General features: G+C 36.9%; 9 protein-coding genes across 9 annotated transcripts; 4 read left to right on the plus strand and 5 right to left on the minus strand.

Annotated features, from left to right (window-relative positions):
* Nucleotides 1-99: 99 nt before the first annotated feature.
* On the minus strand, nt 100-534 carry MED3 (Med3p; the record flags this gene model as incomplete). Its single annotated transcript, XM_062952215.1, has 1 exon — nt 100-534. One exon carries the CDS (start codon nt 532-534, stop codon nt 100-102), a length of 435 nt encoding a protein of 144 aa, XP_062809140.1.
* A 98-nt stretch (nt 535-632) lies between these two features.
* PRCAT00002361001 (uncharacterized protein) lies at nt 633-1,727 on the minus strand (the record flags this gene model as incomplete). Its single annotated transcript, XM_062952216.1, has 1 exon — nt 633-1,727. One exon carries the CDS (start codon nt 1,725-1,727, stop codon nt 633-635), a length of 1,095 nt encoding a protein of 364 aa, XP_062809141.1.
* Nucleotides 1,728-1,907: 180 nt separating this feature from the next.
* Nucleotides 1,908-3,395, minus strand: PRCAT00002362001 (uncharacterized protein; the record flags this gene model as incomplete). Its single annotated transcript, XM_062952217.1, has 1 exon — nt 1,908-3,395. The coding sequence occupies one exon, from the start codon at nt 3,393-3,395 to the stop codon at nt 1,908-1,910; it is 1,488 nt and encodes a 495-aa protein (XP_062809142.1).
* A 255-nt stretch (nt 3,396-3,650) lies between these two features.
* On the plus strand, nt 3,651-4,706 carry FMT1 (methionyl-tRNA formyltransferase; the record flags this gene model as incomplete). Its single annotated transcript, XM_062952218.1, has 1 exon — nt 3,651-4,706. The coding sequence occupies one exon, from the start codon at nt 3,651-3,653 to the stop codon at nt 4,704-4,706; it is 1,056 nt and encodes a 351-aa protein (XP_062809143.1).
* A 47-nt stretch (nt 4,707-4,753) lies between these two features.
* On the minus strand, nt 4,754-14,101 carry VPS13 (membrane morphogenesis protein; the record flags this gene model as incomplete). The annotated part of the gene is made up of 1 exon (XM_062952219.1): nt 4,754-14,101. The coding sequence occupies one exon, from the start codon at nt 14,099-14,101 to the stop codon at nt 4,754-4,756; it is 9,348 nt and encodes a 3,115-aa protein (XP_062809144.1).
* Nucleotides 14,102-14,984: 883 nt separating this feature from the next.
* ATG1 (serine/threonine protein kinase) lies at nt 14,985-17,588 on the plus strand (the record flags this gene model as incomplete). Its single annotated transcript, XM_062952220.1, has 1 exon — nt 14,985-17,588. One exon carries the CDS (start codon nt 14,985-14,987, stop codon nt 17,586-17,588), a length of 2,604 nt encoding a protein of 867 aa, XP_062809145.1.
* Nucleotides 17,589-17,881: 293 nt separating this feature from the next.
* PRCAT00002366001 (serine/threonine protein kinase) lies at nt 17,882-21,313 on the minus strand (the record flags this gene model as incomplete). The annotated part of the gene is made up of 1 exon (XM_062952222.1): nt 17,882-21,313. One exon carries the CDS (start codon nt 21,311-21,313, stop codon nt 17,882-17,884), a length of 3,432 nt encoding a protein of 1,143 aa, XP_062809146.1.
* A 773-nt stretch (nt 21,314-22,086) lies between these two features.
* MRP8 (Mrp8p) lies at nt 22,087-22,746 on the plus strand (the record flags this gene model as incomplete). The annotated part of the gene is made up of 1 exon (XM_062952223.1): nt 22,087-22,746. One exon carries the CDS (start codon nt 22,087-22,089, stop codon nt 22,744-22,746), a length of 660 nt encoding a protein of 219 aa, XP_062809147.1.
* A 262-nt stretch (nt 22,747-23,008) lies between these two features.
* Nucleotides 23,009-23,737, plus strand: PRCAT00002368001 (Sec63 complex subunit; the record flags this gene model as incomplete). Its single annotated transcript, XM_062952224.1, has 1 exon — nt 23,009-23,737. One exon carries the CDS (start codon nt 23,009-23,011, stop codon nt 23,735-23,737), a length of 729 nt encoding a protein of 242 aa, XP_062809148.1.
* Between the last annotated feature and the right edge of the window lie 75 nt (nt 23,738-23,812).

The following is a 23,812-nucleotide window of genomic DNA, read 5'->3' on the forward strand; positions in this document are numbered from 1 at the left end:
ACAGCCGTAGTACCTTTATATATTACTTACATATTATATATCTGTTTCTCTTCACTTCGCCAAAGAGAAGCGTTTTCATTAAAATTACTTTCTCTGTCCTCATTTTATCTTCTTATCAGAGACCAGTTTACCATTCTCTTCTTCCAGCGATATCTTGTTCAACCCTGAGGCATTGGATTCATTAGAAAGCCTCATAGATTGCGAATTGGGAGCCACCTCAACTTCATTACCCAACTTTATTTGTGCCAAATTGATAATTGGTAATAGCTTATTGTATTGATCACAGTAATCTTTAATACTTGCTTTAAGTGCATCAAGTCTCTCACTTACCACTTTGTAATATCCCAACTGAGACTGGTTTGGAGGTATTGTCGCTAAGGCTTTAAGAAATAGTGACATATCATTTCTTAGTATATTAATTTCTACTTTTAGCCTTTCCAACTCATCATATATTTGGTTAGGGTGCACCTTTCCTGACGTTATATCATCAATCTTAATCAGATCCGAAAGCCTTGACTCACTAGCTGAGACCATCCAGAAAGATTAACTTATTAATACTTCCTTCAAGATCGCTTAGAATAATAACTACTCATAAATTCATTTTCGCATTTTCCATTCTATATATAATAATCCTATTTCCGATCTCTAAAAATGATCACAGAAGCCTCTTTTCTCCACGCTAAATTGTAATTTTCAACTAGGTTGTCAAAGGTGACATTATTAGGTAATAATGAATTTTCGAAGTCTTTAAATCCCATTGAATAGTATGACTTGGAGACACAAGATGTCATGGTCTGAAGAACAATCGGGAGCCCAAGTTTCATGACAGAGGCCCTGCAGCTGTCTATTTCAGAGTTATATAGTCTGATCCAAGTATAATAATCATTCATTATCCAGCTTCTTAAAACCATTAACGTTCGTTGGTCGTCGTACTCTTTCAAGTACCTAAAATAATATCGAAGAGCTTTTGAGTTATCCTGATTAAAGTGTGAAATGTACAATACTAGCAACGTCGATATTTCTTGAAGTTCAAGCTCCGACAACAAATTGTAGTTTTGAAACTGAAGTAAATGCATAATGCTCGGCACAAAAGTTTGAAAGTATCCCATACTTGAAGAAAGTCTTACTGAAAATAAAAACACTTTTTTGGTAAATTCATTTGGTTTCAGAGATATTAAAGCCTCCCGTAACTTTCTTAAAGATTCAAGTATTGAAGCAATTGAAACTTCCTGACTTTCTACATTGCCTATCATAATATTCTCTTCTTCAACAAAATTTCGTAAATCATCATGAAGTTCAGATGACGTATTAGCATTACAGTAGTTAACAAATGAAAAGAGAATTGATTTAAAAAACAATTCCTGCTCTTTTGGGCTTCTTTGTAATCTGAAATCCTCACCTCTGCTAACATAGCCATAATCGTTCCTGTCTTTGGAGGTGGTTTCTTCATTTTTAAATCTTTGAGCTCGCCTTTCAAGTTTGTCATCCAAAGAAAGGTCTTTCAAATCATCAGCAATAGAATTATCGGCATATTTTTTTGTCCTATCCGAAATATCTGAAGATTTCTGATCCGACATGTTTGATTGCAATTTAATTGCATCTTGTACTTTTGAATTTTTCTTCCATTTTTTGCTTTTTCTAGAGGTCAAACGACTTTTATTCTGATTCTTGGATTTATCATTACACATTAGATTGGTTTTGGTCATGAGCAAGCCATTCTCACTCATTATTTTTAATAAAAGACGCTCAGAAGTATATGTAGTTACTTAAACTAACGCTCCACAAATGCGAAGTTATATTATCACGAGATTCAATTAATTGAGGAAAGTGACAAGTCAAATACTTGTTAATAATAAAAGTTCTAAGTGGTATATTACTATCTCTATAAATGCAATTGGTATCTTTCACTACAGGCTGAGCTTTCTGTGCTCAGAATATTTTGATCGTTTAACGATTAGATTTCCGAAATTAAGCACAGAAATTATTAGTAGCGTGAAAATTGTAATGACAATTGTGAGCTTGAAAATGGCACTGTAGCATAAATTACCTAGAACACAAAGTTTAAAACGAGAATTACTATATGGCTCAGTATGAGAGTCATAAATCTGACCGAATAAACTTGTGAAAAAAAAGCTAGGGAATATAGGTGCTAGTCCAACAATGCCCCAATTTGACGAGAAATTTTCCATTCCAAAAGAATCCCCCACAATGATTGGCATGATACAAAATGTAAAACCATACGAAAAGCCAGTTAGAAGAGAGTCAGCAGATAATCCTCCATATTCGTTTATCAGTAAACTCATGACTTGAGCGACCATCATTCCAATGCAAGGTACATACAAGAGCAACGATCTAGGTTTATTGAAAGATTGGACCACATCACCTAACACCCCAGATGAAATTCTACCAACGCAATTAGCAATTGATAGGAGTCCGACTTGAAGTTGTTGATCTTTTTGAATAAGCTGCTCGATTTTTGTTAAAGCACCATCTGAATGTTCGATCTCTTTAAGTAGCAGGTTCGTAACTAGGGCCTTTACCATATATCCCACTGAGTATATATACATTTGTCCTAACGCAGCCAATGAGCCTGTGATAATAAATATACCCCAAAATTTCCACGACCTCGCTAAATGAGTTCCACTAATGTCCACATCTGGAACTCCAAAGGGCCTATTTCTTACCGAAGTTCGAGGGCTAAGGTTTAACAGCGGAGTGCGCGACATCGAAGGTCTCATAGTAGACAACTCAATAGAATCGAGACTCATATGTTTGTTCTGCACTGTCTTTCTCAACTTATGTTCCCAATCACAAACTATCACACTCGGAGCACATATTACAAATATAACCACTGTAGAATAAGCAAGGAAACCCAAGAACATCGACGTATCACCAGGAAAGAAAACTGAAGCGATTACAGAAAAGAATAATGCACTTAAACCGTAGAGTGCCAAAGGCAACGACGTGGCCACACCTCTAATACTTGGGAAACTTACAGCACAGCATTTCAAACACGCCAGATTGATGAAAGTAGATCCACAGCCAACAAAGAATATACACGTAGCTGACAAAGACACATTTGAGTAAATATGATCAAACTGTTTCTTCATTGCCAAGTACCCCACAACAATTAATAATCCTCCAATGACTAAAGATACAGAGTAGCCTTTCTTGTCAACAACTAGCCCCGCTAGTGGGCCCGATACCGCTATTCCAATAGTGCCCATTAATGCAATCCTTGAGGCATCTGTAGCTGTATAATTGAGTTGTTTAGCAAATTGAGGACTGTAGGATGAATAAAGATACAATGTTCCGCAGATTAGGCCGAGAAAAGTACATGACAACAAAACAAACACCTTTCGAACTGATGGTGATATTATTGGCACTTCCATCATCTTATGTATTCGTCTCACTGATATTTTTCTTAGAAGAGTCCAAGTTTGCCATATGAGAACGATTTAATGCCATTGAAGAGATTTTGACGGGATCTTTATCTGTTTCCATCAACTAAAAGTAAACACGACACGAACGCACTCACATGATTCAGGCACCAGGAACAGCCATTTAAATCAAAATTCTAAATAACAAGCCTCCCAAGGTCAGCAAAGAATTTAAGAGAGGAGAATAATTAGACATATGAAGTCTCAAATATGAAATCATCCTTTAGAGCTTTTAATGAAGCTGCATTGAAGCCGTTGAAAATCGCATTCTTTGGCAGTGATCGCTTCAGTGTCATCGCATTAGATCGGTTGACTAAGTATTCGAAGACGAATCCTCGTAAGATAAGCTCTGTTGATGTCATAACAAGAAAAAGTAAAAGGACTGGCAGAGGATTAAAGAAATATAATGATCTACCTATTGAAAGCTACTGTGAGCAGAATAGTATCAATCTTGCAAGGGCAGATTCTGGAGATGACATAGTCAGTTTATTGAGCGGTAATCAATTTGACCTTAGCATTGCGGTATCATATGGATCACTCATACCGGCAAAATTTTTACAAAGCTGTAACTACGGGGGACTTAATTTACATCCCTCTCTTCTACCACGATATTCTGGATCATCTCCCATCCAATACGCCTTAATGAATGACGATAGGGTCACTGGCGTCACCGTCCAGACTTTGCATCCTTCAAAATTTGATGCTGGAGAAATAATACTACAATCTGATGAAGTTCGTATAAAAGAAGAAGACAACTACAGATCTCTCGTCGAAAGGCTAGGCAAACTTGGTAGCGACTTGCTTGTGAAAGTAATTGACGGGGACCTATTTATTAAGCACCAACCTATTGAGAGGCATCACAGTTACTCATTAGCATCTAAAATCAAGTCGGCAAGAAAAATAATAGATTGGAATTCTACCTCAAAACAGATCAAGAGATTGAATGATGCTCTAGGACCGTTAACGACCTACACGCGAGTTCATATACGTAAGAAAAAAAAGGACATTGACAGCCTATATGTTACCATTCTAGACGACATAAAAATAGTGGGAGGGGAAAGGAGCTGGAACATCAAAGCTCCAGGTCTGTTTGAATTAGATGAGATGAACAATCTTTTAGTTCTTAAGACTAAAGATGGGTATATCTCCGCGGGGAAGTTGAAGTTCCAGTATTGCAAAGAGGAGGACCCAAAACAATTTTTGGCACATTTAAGAAAGAGATCAGGATCTGATAAACAAATCTTTGAGAGTAAAATTAAAATTTAGATTCTGACTATATATTTCTATATGAATTTGTTGTCATAGGAATACTCTCATATAACAACTTGACAATGCTTGTTGAATTCTTCAACTGCTATTTTAATCCGACCGTATAAGAATGTTCGACTTTGCTTCTCTGGAATTGGTATAAATGGACCTTCTCTCTTCTTCAAACCTACTGTAATACCTGTTGAATCGATTGAGATTGCTTTGATCTGATCATATGAAATCACCCAAACACTGACCAAGGTATTTATGTCAAACAATAGTATCTTCTTAAAAGTCACTATAATGGCTTTTTCCTCTCCAGGCAATACTAAATGAGCGAGATAAGTCTCATTGAAGTAAACACCACCATCAATAGACATGAGCCAAAACTGACCTTGTGATTCTCTTTGAGAGTATGGCCTGATAACATGATCATAAGATATGTAACGAGGCAATCTTACTTTATCTAACCCTTCAGCATCAAATACGGTAGTGGTATTACGGATACCTTCACTAACGTTTGATGCCAAATCAAAGAAACCAATGGCAGTTTTTGTAGGTAGCCCGACGACGCCCTTTCCGATTCCACGGAAAAAACCAGATGCTCCACCCTTGTTGGCACCTTCAATAGGTGCTGTTGCGATACCTGTAACTCCTGATGAAATGGATTCGAAGAAGGAATTGGCTCCGGATGCGAATCCATAGAGTGCATGCTTTGGTTTATTGCGGTGCTGATTTAGACGACGACGTTCTTGGAACTTTGTGTCAAGCGTAGCAACCGACAATCCTTTTGCAAGAGAGCCTGTGACTTTTGCAAAAGAATCTGAAAACCCAAAAATGGATTTCTTCAAGAAACTCAATCCTCCTTTAGCAATGCCAATACCCAATTCTTGGGGCCTATCGTTCATGACAAATCCTTGGTAAGGTTCATAAAAGATATCTAAAACACCAGATGATATTTGATTAAATAATCCAACTGGGTTACCGAGAAAATCTGCAGAGCCCAAAATCTTGTGAACTTGATAGAAAAAGGACTGTCCATAGTGAGTCTTGATTGATTCTATCAAAATAGGTATAGGAACTCTAATGTTTTCAATAAATAAGGCATTTAGCTTTATTGGTGCGTCGTTAATATTTCCAATAGCCATCGTTAATACATTGAAGAAGAACATGAGAGTGTTTTGGGAAGACGCTACCCTGTTCTCTGCATTCACTCTTTCCGTCCTAACAAAAGACAAATTAGTCAAAGTGGGTTGCAAGTGCAAGGCTTCAAAATAGATATCACTTCTCTCAGATAAAGACTTTGGTTCAGGTAATTCTAAATGATAGTCACAAAGAACGTCAACTTGTTCATTGTTCCAGCTTGCACCTGGAATCTTCGAGAATTCTATCAATGCAAATAAGAAGTCTTCATCAATCTCTATCGTCATTTCTTGCAACAAGATGGTGGCATACTTGATAAACAAAACTCCATGTGAGTCATCCTTTACTCTTGAGACGGATCCCGAAAAAGATGGATGATTGTTCATCTCCTTGCCGGACTTTGGAACAACAGTAGGATACAAAACGATTGGGAAGATTCCACCATATAACTGATTGTCAATCTGAATCCATTTTAGTTTAATACTCAAGTTCTGATACAAATCTGACTCATTATAACGAACCTCTAAACCTCTTAACGTCACATAACATAATTCTTGGTTTCGGGCGTTAATCAATGAAATACCAAATCCTTCAAACTTAGTCAACAATCTCGTATGATAATTTTCATCCTCTTCTGTTGCTTCAAATTGCTGGGAAACAGTTGCAGTTGAATTAGATTTGCTTTGAAGCTTATACAAGCTAACTGATGGATCGTAGTTAGTGATGATTAAAGATTGTGTTGGACCGTCAGCAACTACATTCAAATCAACAATTTCCTGATCAGCATTGTCTGTAGGGGGTAATCTAAATGGCTTCAAATTTCCGATTTCTGCTAAATTCACAGATCTTTCCCTTCCATGCGATCTAATAACGAGCTCTTTGACAACGGCATTTGGATAGTCATAAGCATAAGGCATAACACTCTTTGGTGGAATTTTATAGTAGATTGGCTTATAGTCAATGTCACTTTTAACAACTTCTCCATTTGCGTTAACATTTGGGTTGTTTTGATAAATATAAAATTCTGATTCACTGAAATTACGAATGGAAAATGGCCAACTATTATTGGCATTTTCAACTTGAATGAATATTGTAGCATTTTCAATCAAGATATTAACCTTTAGAAGTACTTGCCCGATGTCTTCTTTATATACTTTAATAAAAAGTTGCCCAATATCATCAAGGGCGAAGGGAGAAGACCAAGTTTTTGAAGAATGCGAAAATTTTAACATCATGCTCTTCTTCTCTGTCCGAAGTAAGCCATACAACGGAACCAACTTGTTTGGCTCCAATTCGGTTTGTCTTGTTGAACCATTCTCGACTATCTGAATGGCTTCATCTAGGGTGTTCCGTATAACATATCTGGGTGCAATAGTAACCACTTTTGTTAAATTATACTTACCCTCACCCTCCAAAACTGTTATTCCCACATTTATTTCGGCCTGTTTACCTGATACTTGAGCTTTGGTTTCAATGGACTGCCCAATGGCGTCAAAACTTAATGGCGGAGTCCACGTCGAATCATTTATCTTCAATAAAGCTCTATTTCTTCTATCTCCATGCCTATCAAAAGAAAATAAGCTTGGAGTGACTGGATTAAAAGAAGATTTTCCAATCGAAATCATTTGATTACCCCTCTCACTAGCGGTTATATTTTGGCCCGTTCTATTAAGAATAACATAAGGAGAATAAACAATTACTTTTATTCCAGCACTCTCTTGAGTATTCTTTGGATAATGAATCCTTAGCTTTAAAAGTTGACCGTCTTTATTCCTGAGTGTCAAAATATTTTCCCTCTTGAATTCACTACTGCTAGGAGCATTAATAATTGCAAAATCAGATTTTCCAAAGTTGCATCCTTTTGGTGTGACGCTTAGCAAAAGAAGGCTCTTTAAGCTGACAACATGAATATAGCTATTAATTCCTTTTTCAATGGTCCCACTCCAGTCTTTCTTGGAGCTTTTATCATATAAACGGTAAGATATATCGAAAGGAAGCAAATTTTCAACCTGCAATGGTGCCGATATGATTAATTTAAGATGTGGATAAATTCGAGCCAAGGGCTCATTTTTATCGTAAACCGTCTCTGCATGATAAAAATATGACGTCTTATCACCAGGATCCAAAGAAGCGCATCTCAAGGGAGCATCCTCCGGCAGGTTTCTCAAAAATAATTTCTCATCAGACCAGGCGTAAGCTGTCTCTATATGTGGCTTTATTCTAATTGATCCACTGTAAACAGCATCAATTGGAAGAGCTCTTGTCTTATCAGCATCGATAACCATTTCCACAGAGTTCGTTTGATCGTCATGTTCAAGACTAACAGCAATAGCATAATTTGCATCATTTTGTATTTTTACTGTCGATTTCAACCAAATAGTTTTAACTTTATCGTCCCCTAACGTGATCTCACAAGATAGCCTACTATGCACCCCCTTAATTGGCGGAGACAACATAAAGATCTCTTCCCCTTCTCCCATCGCAGATATTCCGCCAACATCTTCAAATGGAGAGTCTTTCAAACGAATACCAAAGATACCATCTTCATTGTCTGTGTCGAGATTTTTACGCACCTCAGTCCAAGATTCAAAAGCCCAAGGTGCTACTTCGTTAGGTTTAATGACACGCGATTTGCTTCCACTACCTTGATCTGTCCATATTTCAATCTCATATCCAGTTTCATTGACGACTTTATATGGACTATCTTCACCTCGAGGCTTCAACTTCTGTTCCGTTGTGATCAATGAGAAGACTTGAGACATCAAAGCTATAGAACGAGAAGATATTGTTATCTCAGCTGATTGTCTAGATACCACATCAATAACCACACTTTGAGTTGGCGGTAATGTTTTCGATGCATACACTGAGATCGGCCACGGTTCAACCAAAGGCTCCCAGGTAGAACATGAATAATTATATATATTAACAAATGACTCAACGTGCAATTCGGCACTTAAATCAGTGGACCAATTAACTGCTCTTATATCAAATGGATTTACCCTCATATCAAGGACAGGCAACTCGTGGACGTCTCCTATCAAGACAAACCTTAGTCCACCAATAGAAGCATTAAATTCTTCACCTTTGACAACAACTTCTGTCTCTGAAAGACTCGAAGTCAGGTCATGCCTACTCTTTGATGGTTCTTCTGTAAAGGTCGTCAAGATTGAAGGGGCATAATGGGCCAATCTTTTCTTGAACTCTTCTGTGAAATTATATTCGTTATCATCATCTTCTTTAGAGAGACCCTGGGAAACTTTATAGTAATCCGTTGCTTTATTAAATATCATTAGGGCGAGCCTAATATCTCTTAAGGAAACTCTCAACAATAATGGGTCAACAGAAGCTTGAACATTAGTAAGAAGTTTAGTAGGAGTTGAATTTCTTGAGTCATGGGCGAGGGAGATTGAGAAATCATCGATTATTCTATAGTTCATATTATCAAAGTCATTCATTGTGCACAAAAACATACCAATATTGCTTGCGGCTAGAGATAAAATATTCTGGCTTGTTAGTTGTATTTGTTCCACCTTGAATACAATTGCTTCAGTTTTTTCGTCACATGGATCTGCCAAAATAGTTACGGAAGGTTCCTTTATGTCAACTGAAAATCCGATATTCGGAGCAGTCGTATCATTAGGTTTAGTGTTAGCCTCAACAGAGCTCCTACGAGACGAAACCATATCCAAATTGCGAGCATCTTCGTTAGGATGTGATTTGGGGGATGCATTAGATGCGAAACTTTTATCAAAAAATCCTTGCAACTCAATTAACCAATCAATAGCAAGAATAGTCCTTGGGCTATCTACAGCTGCACTGATAGTAATAGATTTCGCTTTAGCAGAACCACTTGAAGACGACGAGACCACGAACTGATCCTTTCCATTATTAGTCAGTGGAATAATTTCTCTAAACTTATTACTCGTTCCCTTCCTAATATCCCTGACAGTTAATGAGTTAACTGTAACATCAGAAGTAAAATTGCCACATTCTTCCATACAGAAAGAAGCTTTCAAGCCTCCTAAGTTCATTTCAGAGAGAGACTGAGAATTGAAGTCGGCCAAACCAAATGTTTTGTTAAAAAGAGACACCGAGAGCATTGGAAGCTCAAATGAAAGGTCTACCTTTGTATGGTCGTCTGGAATCTTATCATCTTTTGTTTCCTGTTGTGGGCTATTAGAAATGGTTTCACTACTCTGAACTCCTGAGACGTTATGTCTGACAACTGCGTTAGCATTGATTGCATCGGCTTCAATATCGGTCATTACTTCTTCTGGGTCAAACGTGAATACCCGAGTGATTGATTCAGAAAGAGACTTAAGGTAGTTTACTTGCAATTCTGTTAAGCTCAAGCTGATTTCAGGCATTTTACCTACTACCTTTATCGTAGGCTCATTTTTGACATATTCCTCTGCATAGTCTATTTTGAATGAAACATCCAAATCGTGGAGAATTTCAGACGATTGAATAGCGTCTTTAAAATAAAATTCTGAGAGAACGCTAACTTTGCGAATACCAGTCGTAATGATGTTCTTGTGGTGTGAAGAATCGACCTTAAACTCATTAGAAGCATAAAGCTCGCCCAAAGAGACAGTTATTTCATCATATTTATTGTCTGCATCTGTATTCAATTTTGGGAAAACTATTGTAGGAGCATGAATAGAAACATCAAACTTTATATTATTAGCTCCCTCTATTTGGCTGGCCTGATTTATAGCTGCCTCTCTTGCACTGTCATATATGGCTTTCATCCGCTGGAACTGATTTAAATAGTTTAAAATCTTATTTAAGGAATCTTCAACGAAGTTGATAATAAGAGAACCGGTCTTGAACTCAACTAAAGCTGTATAGGGATCCGAATTAGTTTCTTTATCGAACGTTTTATATCTAAATTCTGCCAAATTATCCCCTTCCATTGCTATTAAATTTTTCAATAAAGAATTGTCCGGGGTTCCTTGGTTAGTCTCATCATGTAACGATAAGGCTCCGAGTTTTCCCCAAACTTCCAACAGTTCTGGAACTATGAATGTTTTTATATTAGCTGTACTTAATTCCAAAGTTGCCAACTTTATACCGTCATCGTTGAGAACCATGATAATACTGTCCAATTTAATATCAACATTTATTTTTTGGGGAGCCTCCTCATCATTCGTCGAATCATTATGCTTGAGTTCATCAGCTGGAGTTGGTTCGGCATTCGGATCAGTAAATGTATTCAAGATAAAATTCAATATACTCAACAAGGACTTACGTGATATGACAAATTTCACTGTAGCAAGATCAATGGTTATATCTTGATCAAAGATTTCAATTTCATTAGAGTTGAAATCTACCACTCTTTGGCTCCTTTTATAATTAAGTTTGAATAAGTCCTTTTCTTTTCTTTCTTCATCATCAATAAAATTATTGGATGATATCAACTTTTCAAATTCAGGGACTCCAGATTTTTCTATATGATCTAAAAGATTTATGTCTTTTACTGTCATCTCAAGGTTCATCTGCGTCGCAGTATTATAAAAGTTCAAATCTAATGAATCTCCAATCAAATCCACCAATGGTTCAGCCTCCAACGTCACACCATCAACACATCTTGAAAGTGACATTCGAACTAGCGTCACAATAAAATTGAACTCAAAGATATGTTGCTGATTAGATAGATCATTTTGTTTTGAGCTCTTATTTTCAAAAAGGGATCTCTCATCGCTGTCTGAGTCAATGGAGTCAATGGATGCTCCATGTTGATTTCCAAAAGCATTGAATATACTGCTGTCATCTGATTCTATATCTTCAAATTTGGGGATTGCGACATCGATAATCAGCATTATTGTCTTGTACTGAAAATCATTCAATGCCAAACTGATCTCAGGTACTTCTCCACCTACTTTGAATTTTGCTAAATGATATGCATCTGGCAAAATAGAAATCCCAAGCATTAACTTTATGTTTAATTTGTTCAACACTAACGACGGCTTATCTCCATTCTCGTCATGTAATTGTTCCATTGTAGTTTTAATCTTGGGGCCAACAAAAAACTGGGCATCTTGGAGTCTAAGACTAAATTGATCATACATTAACGTATTTAATTCCTTCCAGTCGTCAGCACTATAGCTCTGTTTAGACTTAATCTGATCAATCTTTGACTGCTCAACTAAGCTACTAGTAACACTTATATGACCAGCATCCAAGATAGCCACAGATGACTCAAAAGAAGTCGGGTCTAAGGGTAGAATTATTAATGGAGCCTGCAAGTCTAACTTTGCATTTATTGTCTTATGTTCCTCTAAAGCGTATTGTAAACCAATTCTAGTTTGCTCTGTAATTCCTTCTACAGTTGCCTCAGCCGCATTCATAATCGCCCCAACAGTATCTAAGTGAGCTTTCGGAGGAGTGAAAAATTTCACAACTTCTTCTATGAATACTGGATTGTAGAATATTGTCATGGATCTAAGCTTAGCAAGGAGAGCGGAATTAGCACTATTATCAAGCGGGTTCTGCTCATACGAAACTTGGAAAAATGGATCGTCATGGTCTTTGGGCTCCTCTTCCTCATGAAAATTTGAATGCAAATGTTTCACACTTACTATGTGCTTGTAAATCGTCTTTTTAGTACCATCCTCAACTCTGAATTCTTGTAATTGGAAATTTGCAAGAAATGAATCTGGTCTCTGATAATAAGTAGCATTGCAGCCCTCGAAAATGATCTCAGCCAAGTTATCTTCATGCTTTTTGGGCCTAATAGATAAGCCACCACGCTCTAAGGAAGCAAGTACTTCAAATTTGACACGATCTCTAGGTAGACTTATTGAGTCTACCAACTCTTGCTTGTCATCATAATCAATTGCATCGTATAAAGCCTTGCGTTGCTCATCGCTGAGTTTTAAGTCCAGATTGTCATTTTCAGCATCGTGATTCTGATCTTTATTATTTCCATTACCCCACCAATATGAATATGATAGCCAACCGCCACCATCACTTGCTTTATTGGATTGAATATTTCCGGAATTCTGAGTAGAAGCTGATGTGGCAGCAGACAAGGAAGTTTCTTTACGTATTTCATTCTTCGTTAACGATCTGTAAAACTTAATGTCTTCAAAAGGTAATTCTTCTTCCAAATTTTCGAGCTCAGCTTGCTGAGAAGTTGAAAGAGGTTTTTTACGAATTTTGAGCTTCCATAGAGCAATATAAGCCTTTCTTTGGTCTCTTCTTTTGGCGAAATATTCCCAGCTCCATTTGTAGTTTTTCTCATGTATTTCATTTAAAATAGAATTGGCAGCATATCTGAACCATCCCTTTGGATCTTGTTGGGCTGGGACTGTTGGCCTAAATTTACGAAACTTTTGTGTTTTCATGTACCAATGAAATTTCGAAGCCGTCCACAATATATCACGATACTGCTGAGAGTCTAGCTCCACTCCAAATTCCTTGAAAAAAAGCTCCGCTTTAATATGAGGTACTGTTTCAGTTGAGCCTGTCTTATGAATTGTTAACTTTCCAGTTCCTGAAACGGGTTTCAAAAGAAATTGCAGATCCTGAAGATTATTTTCTGTGACTATGAATTCTTTAAATATAGCGAGTAATTTTGCCTGATCTTCGGTATAAATACTAGAGGATTCTGTATTCATATAACAGCTCAAATTTTTCAATGTAAGCAACTTTCTTAAAAATACTTGTGTTATTGATATGAAACTTGGCAGCCATGATTCGTCTGTAGAAACTGCAGACAACTCATTAAGCGTGAGACCGATAGCATAAGGGGTTTCGGTATATACTGAATCATCCTCATATCTGACATGAATATCTTTTATCGTAACTTGGAGGTTGTCAATAATTTTTGTAATTAAGGATTCAGTGAAGGATTCATTCTTATTCATGTCGTCAGCAAGGCTCTCATTTTGTGCAGCTGCTTGCTCTATAGTCTCCAAGTCCTTTAATCGTTCTCTTTTCAACTGTTGCTCCCTAGCGTTTTCTTCATTTAAATCGTAGTTTTGCAGTATAATTGGCGATGCCAATACGTAAACATCTTCTATTATTACTTTTGCTGGTTTGGATTTCAAATTTGACCAAGGAATCTGTAAAGTGAGTTCACCAATATAGCCGCATTTGACATCTACTGGCAATTTAAATTTGTCAAGAGATTCTTTCTTTAGCTTCAAGTTTCTTAACTTTACATCTCCACTCCATATTCCAATGTTCAACTGTTTTGAGTCGAAATTTTCAACATAAGACCCTAAAAATCTATTCAAGAGATTAGCAACTAAAGATTCAAACATCACTCAGGTTCTTATCTTCCCTTTGGCGTCTCAAGTAGAAAATCTATATTATAGAAACTTAAAAATTCGACGAAAGAGATCAATTGGACGTCTTCTATGTTTCAATCACTAATTTGTTTACCGCTGCTTTCAAAAAGATACCTTAACACTTGGGCCCTTTGACCTCAGCCAACGTTAATCGCAATCGTTGTAGTATGCAGGATTGATATTCTAAACACGTTATGTGTAGGAACGACATTAAATGTTATGTCGTGAGTGCGCTTTACATTGAGTTCACAAAAAAGTCGCCACCGATGTATGCCTTCTCCCCTACCCCCCCTATCGAATTACGCGCTTTAATTGTTGAGGTCACAAATTATCACTAAGTAGTGACAACTTGGCACGACTAATGTCACGAGAGCTCACTATCTGTTTAGCATAAAACGCTGAATGTCTTTCGCCCCCCATTGCAACGGTTCAAACTGCGGCTTTTATCTTATCTCCCCGTAATTGATTCACACTTTTTGATAATCCTACAGCAACACGTTAAGAAGCCAACAAACACGTAGTAGTGAACTAATTGGATTTCTTGTAACTCGATATAGGCAATACATAAAGCTGGTGATTCATTAATTTTTGGTCAGTTTAGTTTTGCTTACACAACTCCGAAACGGGATATAAGTAACAGATAAAGGAGGTGAGTCACTAATCAATAGCTAGCAAAAAGGATTTGTAAAAGACCCCTTAATTAGAGGTATCGGAGGTCCTGGTACATAAAGGATAGCATAAAGAGCAGAATACATTAGGAACGAGAAAAAGCACTACTACGATTTTGAGGGAACGAGTACGTGAAACACCAATTATAAAGTAAAAGTCACAGCCTACGTGTCGTGAACTGTGAAGTATGTCTACTACATTAACGACCAGTTCCTCTAAGGATGGGAACAGACCAGCAAAGAAAATCGGTGTTTATACGATAGGGCAAGAGATTGGAAAGGGTTCCTTCGCCACTGTCTACAAATGTGTAAATAATGTAAGTATCATAGAAATTATGGAGCAATATCAGTGCACAGAAGAAACAGCTTTACTAACATGTCTCAAGCAAACTCATGAATCGGTTGCGATTAAATCAGTGGTGAGATCAAAGTTGAAATCAAAAAAATTGATGGAGAATCTAGAAGTTGAAATCTCAATCTTAAAATCAATGAAGCATCCACATATAGTTGGGCTCTTAGATTATCACCAAACAACATCGCATTTTCATTTAGTTATGGATTACTGTTCTATGGGAGATTTATCTTACTTCATCAGGAAAAGGAATCAATTGGTAAAGACTCACCCCGTAATAACGTCTTTATTGGAACGATATCCCTCCCCAGAGGGATCACATGGGTTGAATGAGATTTTGGTGATTCATTTTTTAAAGCAATTGGCATCGGCTCTTGAATTTCTAAGAGACAAAAGTTTAGTTCACAGAGATATAAAGCCACAAAATTTGTTGTTATGCCCCCCGATACATTCTAAAAAGGAGTTCGAGGAAGCCAATTTTGTTGGCTTATGGGAGCTACCTATAGTTAAGATAGCAGATTTTGGCTTCGCTAGATTCTTGCCGTCAACTTCGATGGCAGAGACTCTATGTGGATCGCCATTGTATATGGCTCCAGAAATTTTGAGATACGAGAAATATAACGCTAAAGCTGATTTATGGTCTGTTGGTGCTGTTTTGTATGAAATGACCGTTGGGAAACCTCCATTTAAGGCTGCTAATCATATTGAACTTCTAAAAAATATTGAAAAGTCGAATGATAAAATCAAATTTCCTTCTGCAGCACAAGTTCCAGAATCTTTAAAAAGGCTCATCAAATCTTTATTAAAGTATAATCCCACGGAACGTATCTCATTTCATGAATTTTTTAATGATCCCTTAATTACTTGCGACTTGGAAGGAAATGATGAACCTTTGGAAACTTCAGAAATGGATGAGAATCTATTCATAAGCGAATACATATCACCGCTTAAACCCAACCAACAATCACAGTATATTCAACCAATAACCGAAATGTCACCTAAGTCAAAGACTTCGGAATCGCAAATGAAGACTGTTATAGTTGCCAAAGGTAATCGTTCCGAAAGAGATGAGGAAATAAAGAGCATAATTGATAAGAATAGTCCTGATCCTGAAGGGCCAAATCACTTGAGTAACTCACATAACAATAGGTCCCTGGTCATGAAGAATAGGGATGATATAATACTAGAGAAAGATTATGTTGTAGTAGAGAAAAGAGCAGTTGAGGTTAATGCAATAGCTGACGAACTTGCTCATGCAGGTAGTGGTGCTTTGGCCATTAACAGATCACGGCAGTCGACTGATTTTCATTTGAGCAACGAAGCGGCGAAGTCAACTAACGAACGCTTTAGAGCAGGCTCATCTGGGAGTCAAAGGAGGCCAAGTATAACGGATAGAATTTCGATTTCAATTTCTCCGACTAGTGCTTTAAGCAAAGCGATAGGTCTTGCTTCGAATAGACTATTTGGCACAGCAGCAAATAATTTGGCAGACGATGCTAATTTCAAGCTAGTTTCAGATAATTCAGGTTTTCCAAACCCTTCAAATGCTACACTTTCAACAGTCATATCAAGTCCTAATTTTGCAAGTAATCTTTTACTACAAAAAGTAACTTTACCTTCTTCGTCGACCATGAATGCAAATGCTCAGCAGCAGCAGAAAAGAGTATTGGGCCCAGATGAAGAAGTTTTGATGAAATTGGAATCTTTAGCTACGAAAGCACATGCCATTGATTTATTTGCGGATGTCAAGTTTAGTCAATTGATTCCTAGTCCTCCCTCTTCTGATGACTTGGACGATAATATTTTGCACCAAAATGATTCATTACCTCCAAAAGTGATAAAATCTATAAGTGAAGAAGGTGTTGTCCTTTATGTTAAGACATTATCACTTTTAGCTAAAGGAATGTCGACCGCAAGTGAATGGTGGTACAAGAATTTTGATAAAGAAGAAACAAGTAACATAGAAGATCAGAAATCGTTGAATCTAAAATCTAATTCAGACCAGATTCAAATTTCTGTTCGTATCAATGAACTCGTGCAATGGATCAGAGAAAAATTCAATGAGAGCTTGGAGAAGGCCGAATTTATTAGATTGAGATTGCAAGAAGCAAATACTGTACTTGCAAAGGAGCTTAACGAAACTGGGGACTCAGTTTCGTTCTCGGATAATACGAATAGGGTTATCGCTGAAAAGTTGATATTTGATCGTGCTTTAGAGATGTCTAGGAATGCAGCAGTTAATGAATTAGTGAAAGAGGATTTAAGGGGTTGCGAGTTGGCGTATAGCACAGCTATATGGATGTTAGAGGCTCTCATCGAGGATGAACCAAATGAGAGCGATGAGAGGCTTGACGAAGATGATAAAGCTATGGTCGAAAAGTTTATTATCAGCATTGGAAATAGGTTGTCAGTCTTGAAGAAAAAGCTCGAATTGGTGTAAAAGCTCTGCATCAAAATTTTCATATTTTTGTTTTATAATTATATTTCTGGAAGTTTCGTTCATACTATGGTTATATATGGGTTTATTTAGGTTTATTTTTGAATAAGGGAGAGCACAATTTGGGTTCGTTCTAACATTGTTGAATGTAATGTTATCGTTTTAATAAATGCGTTGTTTCGCGAGGTTGTAGGAGGAAGTACCTAGTATTTTAAGCTTTCGAATTCCAATACATATTCTACAGTTTAAGATTAAGTATACATGTCCGAATAATACTATGCATATTAAACATTAAATTAAGATATATGTTCATCATCATCATCGAGTTTTGAGTACTGCAAAACTCCTATAGCTACAGAATTTGATCTGAAATGATTTCGTCCAAGACGTATATCATCCTTGCTTGTTGCCTTGGATGTGCTTTCTTTATCGTTATCCAAATGAATAGATTTAGGGAAAGGACTGCTAATCGGATCTTTCATATAATGATTATTAAATCGATCGCGTAAACTCTGACCAGGTGAATGACCTAAAACCTGCAGCAAAGCTGATTTTTTTTTAGCCAGCTTACCATATAAAGCTTTCCCAGAAGTATTTTCTTCATTAAATGTAAAAGTTGTCTTTAAATTTTTCTCATTTCTAGTGGCGCCACTATTTGAAAAGTTAGTGTTCCTTTCAGAATGACCAGATTTGGTCTTTACGGAGCCCCTTCCATGCGTTGCCGCAGCAGCAGGATTAACTTTTAGGGAAGCAGAGCTCGTACTAGAAACGCTTGGTATAAGACTTTCAGGAATGTCTTCAAATTCTGGTGCATCATTTTGAAAAATGACTGGATATGAATGTGAAGTACTATTTCTTCGAAGAGGTAAATGAGAATCATGGGATTTGGCTCTGCTTCCCATTGAAAGAAAATGAGGGCGAGATGGAGGAGCAATCTTAGAAGAAAATGCCAATGTTAAATTTCCCTCTTCATCATCACTTTCATCTTCGCTGCCATCTGAAGACGATGAAGAAGATGACCAAGAAGAATATGATGATCTGTCATCTTCAATTGAACCTGCTTTAGGTTCAATACCCTCATGTTCATTTGAACGAGATATTTTCAGTTTAGCATTGGAACCTTTTTTATTCATCAGATTATTCAAGTCAAATTTACTGAATTTTTCGTTTATATTCTCGATTGCAGAAGAAGATTTCACTCCATTCTTATACGTGTCCTCCTGCCCCTCCGTAGTACCTTGCAGGTTTTTAAATTTTCGATACTTGAAAGTTAAGTATTCATCACTAAAACTGTCTAAAGACGCGAAACTCTCATTTATTGGCAACGATATGACCGAAGAGGGCCTTTTCCCCTCCGGAATATCTAGAGGAGAACTTTTTAAATGCATTGATGTATCCTTATTGCCATTGAGTGGAACGGGTGCAGCAATAGGGTGGTGCGGTCGAGGTGATTCTACTGCATTTGCCATATGTGACGTTATTGAAACGCCACTAGATCTTCTTCTTTTGTCATCCTGTTCTTGAATACCCTTAAAAGTGTCAACAATTGACTGATTCTTTAGATATAAGTCTCCGCCAACATTTCTTTTTGTTTCAATCTGAGGAGCTTCAACGGGACCTGAAGCACTTCCCTTTCGGCTTGGTGAAGATGTTTGAGGCTCGAACATATCATAATAAAAAGCATTAGAATGCCTACCAGGAGCTCCAGGTGTTGAATAAGATCCTGTCCTATTCGCGTTCGTTAGATGGTTGGATAAATTTGAGGAGGTATGAGGTGCAGTGCTGAATGGGTCTAAGTGATTCATCGGTGGTCTGTTGAATATCGATGATGATGTCTGAGGAGGTGTAGATATCTGTAGAGCTTCTGATAAAATGACAGAATGGTTTTCTGAAGTTCCGTCCAGAAAAGAATTCTGATATGAATTTCCTGAAGAAGAATCAGCACCTGAGCTTAGTACTTCAAGATTTTTGCCCGTATTAAAGCGCTTATATTTATTATCACCCTCCATCATTCCTCTTGCAATATTTTTTCTCATTTTACTGCCGATTCCCACCACAGCTTCATTTTCTTCCTCCTTCGAAACATCCAAAGTAGACATGTCATCAGTATATGTCATCGAACCACCTTCATTATTTTCATTCAGGAGTAACAGATCTTGGATAAGATTGTCGTCTTCCTGTAAGTCCATTAAAACAAAAGGATGTTTCTTGATATCTTTGATATCAATTCTCTTGGAGCTGTCCTTCTCCAATAGCTTGCTAAGCAAGTCCTTAGCTAATTCAAATTCTTCTTCCGACACATCTGTAGGAGAATTAAATGAAAACCTGTCTTTTGGAAATTCCAATGGCTGGTTGACTATAACTTGGAACAATTCGAATTCTGAATCTGCATTAAATGGTACCCTTCCAAATAAAATAGCATAGAGGGTAACACCCAAGGCCCATATATCAATCTTGTGATCAATCCTGGGAAGTATCTTTGTAAGACTTAGGCCCTCGTTCTTCAATATCTCTAATGAAGAAGCTGATTCTGATGCAGAACCATTGCCTGAGGAGAAATTAGTTTGACATAGTTCCGGAGCAAAAAATGCAGGAGTACCTGCAGTTTTCGCCAATTCAAGGTCACTACTAACACCTTCATTATGAGCATTGTTAAATGACGAAGCAAAAGAGACGCCGAAATCGCTGATTTTAACGATGTTATCGGAACTAACGAGTAAGTTCGCAGGCTTAATATCCCTATGAACAATTCCTTGATGATGTAAATATTCAAGACCCAGAAGGACATCTCGGAATATTTTTCTGGCCTGTTTGAATGTTAAATTAGGTAAAAACTCATTCGACAAAAGGTCCATTTCTTCTTGTTGGATTGATGAGTTTCTTCTCCGTTGTCCACAGCAAGGAATTTCTCCTTCGTTACATTCATCAATATTAGTCTTTTCGTATTTCGGTCTTTTCCACTTGATTTCACCTTTCTCTAAGTATTCCAAAACCAAGTAAATCTTATGAGAATTGATATCATCGAGGACTTCCTTTAGTTTTACTACATTCTTATGATGTAGCTTTTTCATTATTGCGATCTCCCTTTTAATTTTCAGATCATAATCTCCGAACTGTTGTTGAGTGGTAGATAATCGGCGACGGAGAGAATGCCTGTCTTTCTTTGATTTTCTATCAACGATCTTGATTGCAACAAGCTCATTGCTTTCAAGATCTCTTGCTAGTTTAACTTTTCCATGTTCTCCTCTTCCAATTTCCCTTAAAATTTCATAAGTATTAAGCACTTTGCGCTTACTTATTGGGTCATATTCTAAAAAGACTCTATTAGTTTCCTTTACAGATAGCACGGGCTCTGATTTATATGCTGATTCATAAAATGCCCCATGGTTCACTTTAGGTTCAATTCCATCTTCGCCTGAAGGTCTTCCCAAAGAGGTGAGCGAATTTCCGCGGGACCTTGATAAAGATTTGAATAAGAGACCAGATACCTTACCCAACACGTCATGTTTCAGACGCTTATCAGTTCCAGCAGTGATGGCGTCTCTATCAGGGCCAATTTCCATCTCATTAGTTGAAGATATAGTGGGTGATATATCATTATTTGTAGATACATCAATTTTTGCCGGAGCAGCCTTATTTAAAAAAAGATTCTTCGATGTACCACCACCTGTAGCTTGCCCAGTGGATCCTATGTCCTTGCTAGTATTATTCCTGTAATTATTGGACATATCTTTCTTCAAAAGTTCATCCAATTATGCTTTCTAATTTCAATTTAGTCATATATCTTATCATTTGGTAGTTGTGTATCGTGAAATGAATTTCAAGAGCGTTGAACCGCCTAATATAGCCCAACAGAATTCAAAACGACTAGTAGTTATTCCTACTCTAATACCTTAACAAAATGTATATTTGAATACAATAGATTGAGTTTCCTGTGTGTTTTTAGGTATCTTCAATGTATCGATCAACGTCTGTTACAGCGGCTAACAATTTTTGATACAAAATCCTTCTCAACCTCAAGAAGGGAGCAGAACATTTTATCAAATGTCACATGACCGTTAGAATTCTAAGAATTCTGAAGAACACAAGTTACAAGTAAGATTAAGCACTACCTATATACTTTCGAAGCTCACTTTTTGAAGCTCCGCTTTTCGTGGAACACAGAACGATCTGGAAGAACATCAACGTTAACAAAGGAGAAGATATGACGAAACCCTTGGTTTATGCCGATATAATTTTATAAGCTTTGTGGATGCGTCAATAGCAAGCGAACCACGGTTTCAGAGATAATAGAGTTGTGAAATTAAGACGCGAGACTTGAATCTATGACTTCAAGTTACCTCTTTTATGAAAAATAAGATCAGTGTTGCTTCCATTGTCAATTAAGAATTAGTTCATAGTCGTGTATTGCGATACTATGTTATATAAATTGGACCAAGCACGTTAATTATAATCATTCCTAACAGAAAATAGGTATAACATAGCAGCCAATTTTTTGATTATGGGGAGTAATGATCCAGTTCTGTTGGAACAACTTAACAGCAAGGTGGCTGAGCTTACTGCTTTTATGGAGAAGCAGTCGCAATTGATTGCAAAGACTGGCCACCAGGTAATGGAGATAAAGATAAAGGACATGAAAGATAAGATGGAGCAAATGGATGCGGGAAACCCTGTTGCAACCAATGTGGACATGACTGATTATGTGACAAATGATGATATTGTTCAATTGGTGGGAGAATTACAGGGTCAATTAGATCACTTGGAAAATAGGACCATTAGAAGAGTATTTAATGCACAGCTCGATGAACATGAAAACCAAAGTATTATAGCTCCCCTCACCAATAAAGATGGGGATTTACCTCCTGATGATATCTTTCCAAGAACTATTTTTGATTTCAAAGGTTTAAATCGTGCCGGTATTATTCGTTTGTGTGTGTTTTATGAATTAATAATAACAGATAATGAAAATGAAGCCTTAAAAGAGTTTTTAGATGGAAGTCACACTGTCCAAGAAAGCCAAAAATTACTCTTCAATCCTAGCATAGAAGACGGTGTTGAAAAAAGAATCAAATCTTACACGGATAAGCAAATTGATGACTTATTTGATGAGTTGGCAAAATATCTAGGCATTAAGCTCAGGAGAAATAAAGGTACATGGTGATGATTTCAGAATTAATTACCTGAGTATTTTAACTTAGCTTACGGATTATACTAATATATACATAAGACAAGATTATGAATAAAAAATAATTTATTGTAGTAATGTTAACTACTATGCCCTTCCTCTGTAAAACAAGAAGATATAATATTTCATCACGATCTACACACTACTTTTTTTTGGGAACACCTGAACTCAAATTCGACATCTAGTCTTGCAACAGAGTGACTGAAGAGACAAGTAAAGTACACTAGACGAGGTCAATATGGATAATGATACAAATGAGACCCAGGAGCAAATCAAAATCTCCGTCTTTACACCAATAATATATGTGGGGGTTATGTTGACGGCCTTCATATTCTTTACAATTGTTTACAGAAGAAGGAAGATTTCCCACCTTACCCAGGTAGAACCTATTTTCAAAGAGAATCATCCAGCAGCATTGTACAACTTCTTGAAGGAACAGTACAAGAGTCCGGATGTAGGCAAAGACTCAAAACCTCATGAAAAAGTGATGAAAGCTGCATTATTAAGAAGAGCAGTGGAATCAGTTCGAAGATCGTTAAAATTGAAAGAAAATGAACCTGTTTTTACTAAACTATATCTGGAAGGGCTAATAGGTGATGACATTTTCAAACAATTTGAGATTGAAGCTAAGCTTCAGGAATATGAACTTAAAGATATTGCACAGGAATGTGAAACATATAAGAAAGGTTGGGCACCTCAATTCTTTCCCGTTGCACAAGAAATATGTTTCAATGAAGCATTAAGAAGAAGATTAAATGCTGTAGATGACAGAGAAAAGTGTTTTGCTGAACTCTGGGAATATTACGTCGATAAATCAGAAAACGATTCCAAAACTTCTACCGAAAACCTGACCCAGAATGCTAATTCAAAATCCAAAGAATATTCACCAGAAGGATTATCCCACGAAGAAGAAGGCGCAAAATTAAATGGAGGTAAAAAAAAGACAAGCAAAAACAAGAAGAAATGATTTTATAAGGAACATGACACATTGCAGATACGTATGAAATATTTAATATTTTGTATTTTAGTATATATTAAGGGC

This window comes from Priceomyces carsonii (assembly GCF_900007245.1).
Source record: "Priceomyces carsonii strain CBS4050 genome assembly, scaffold: Debaryomyces_carsonii_scaffold_2, whole genome shotgun sequence".
Classification (NCBI taxonomy): domain Eukaryota; kingdom Fungi; phylum Ascomycota; class Pichiomycetes; order Serinales; family Debaryomycetaceae; genus Priceomyces; species Priceomyces carsonii.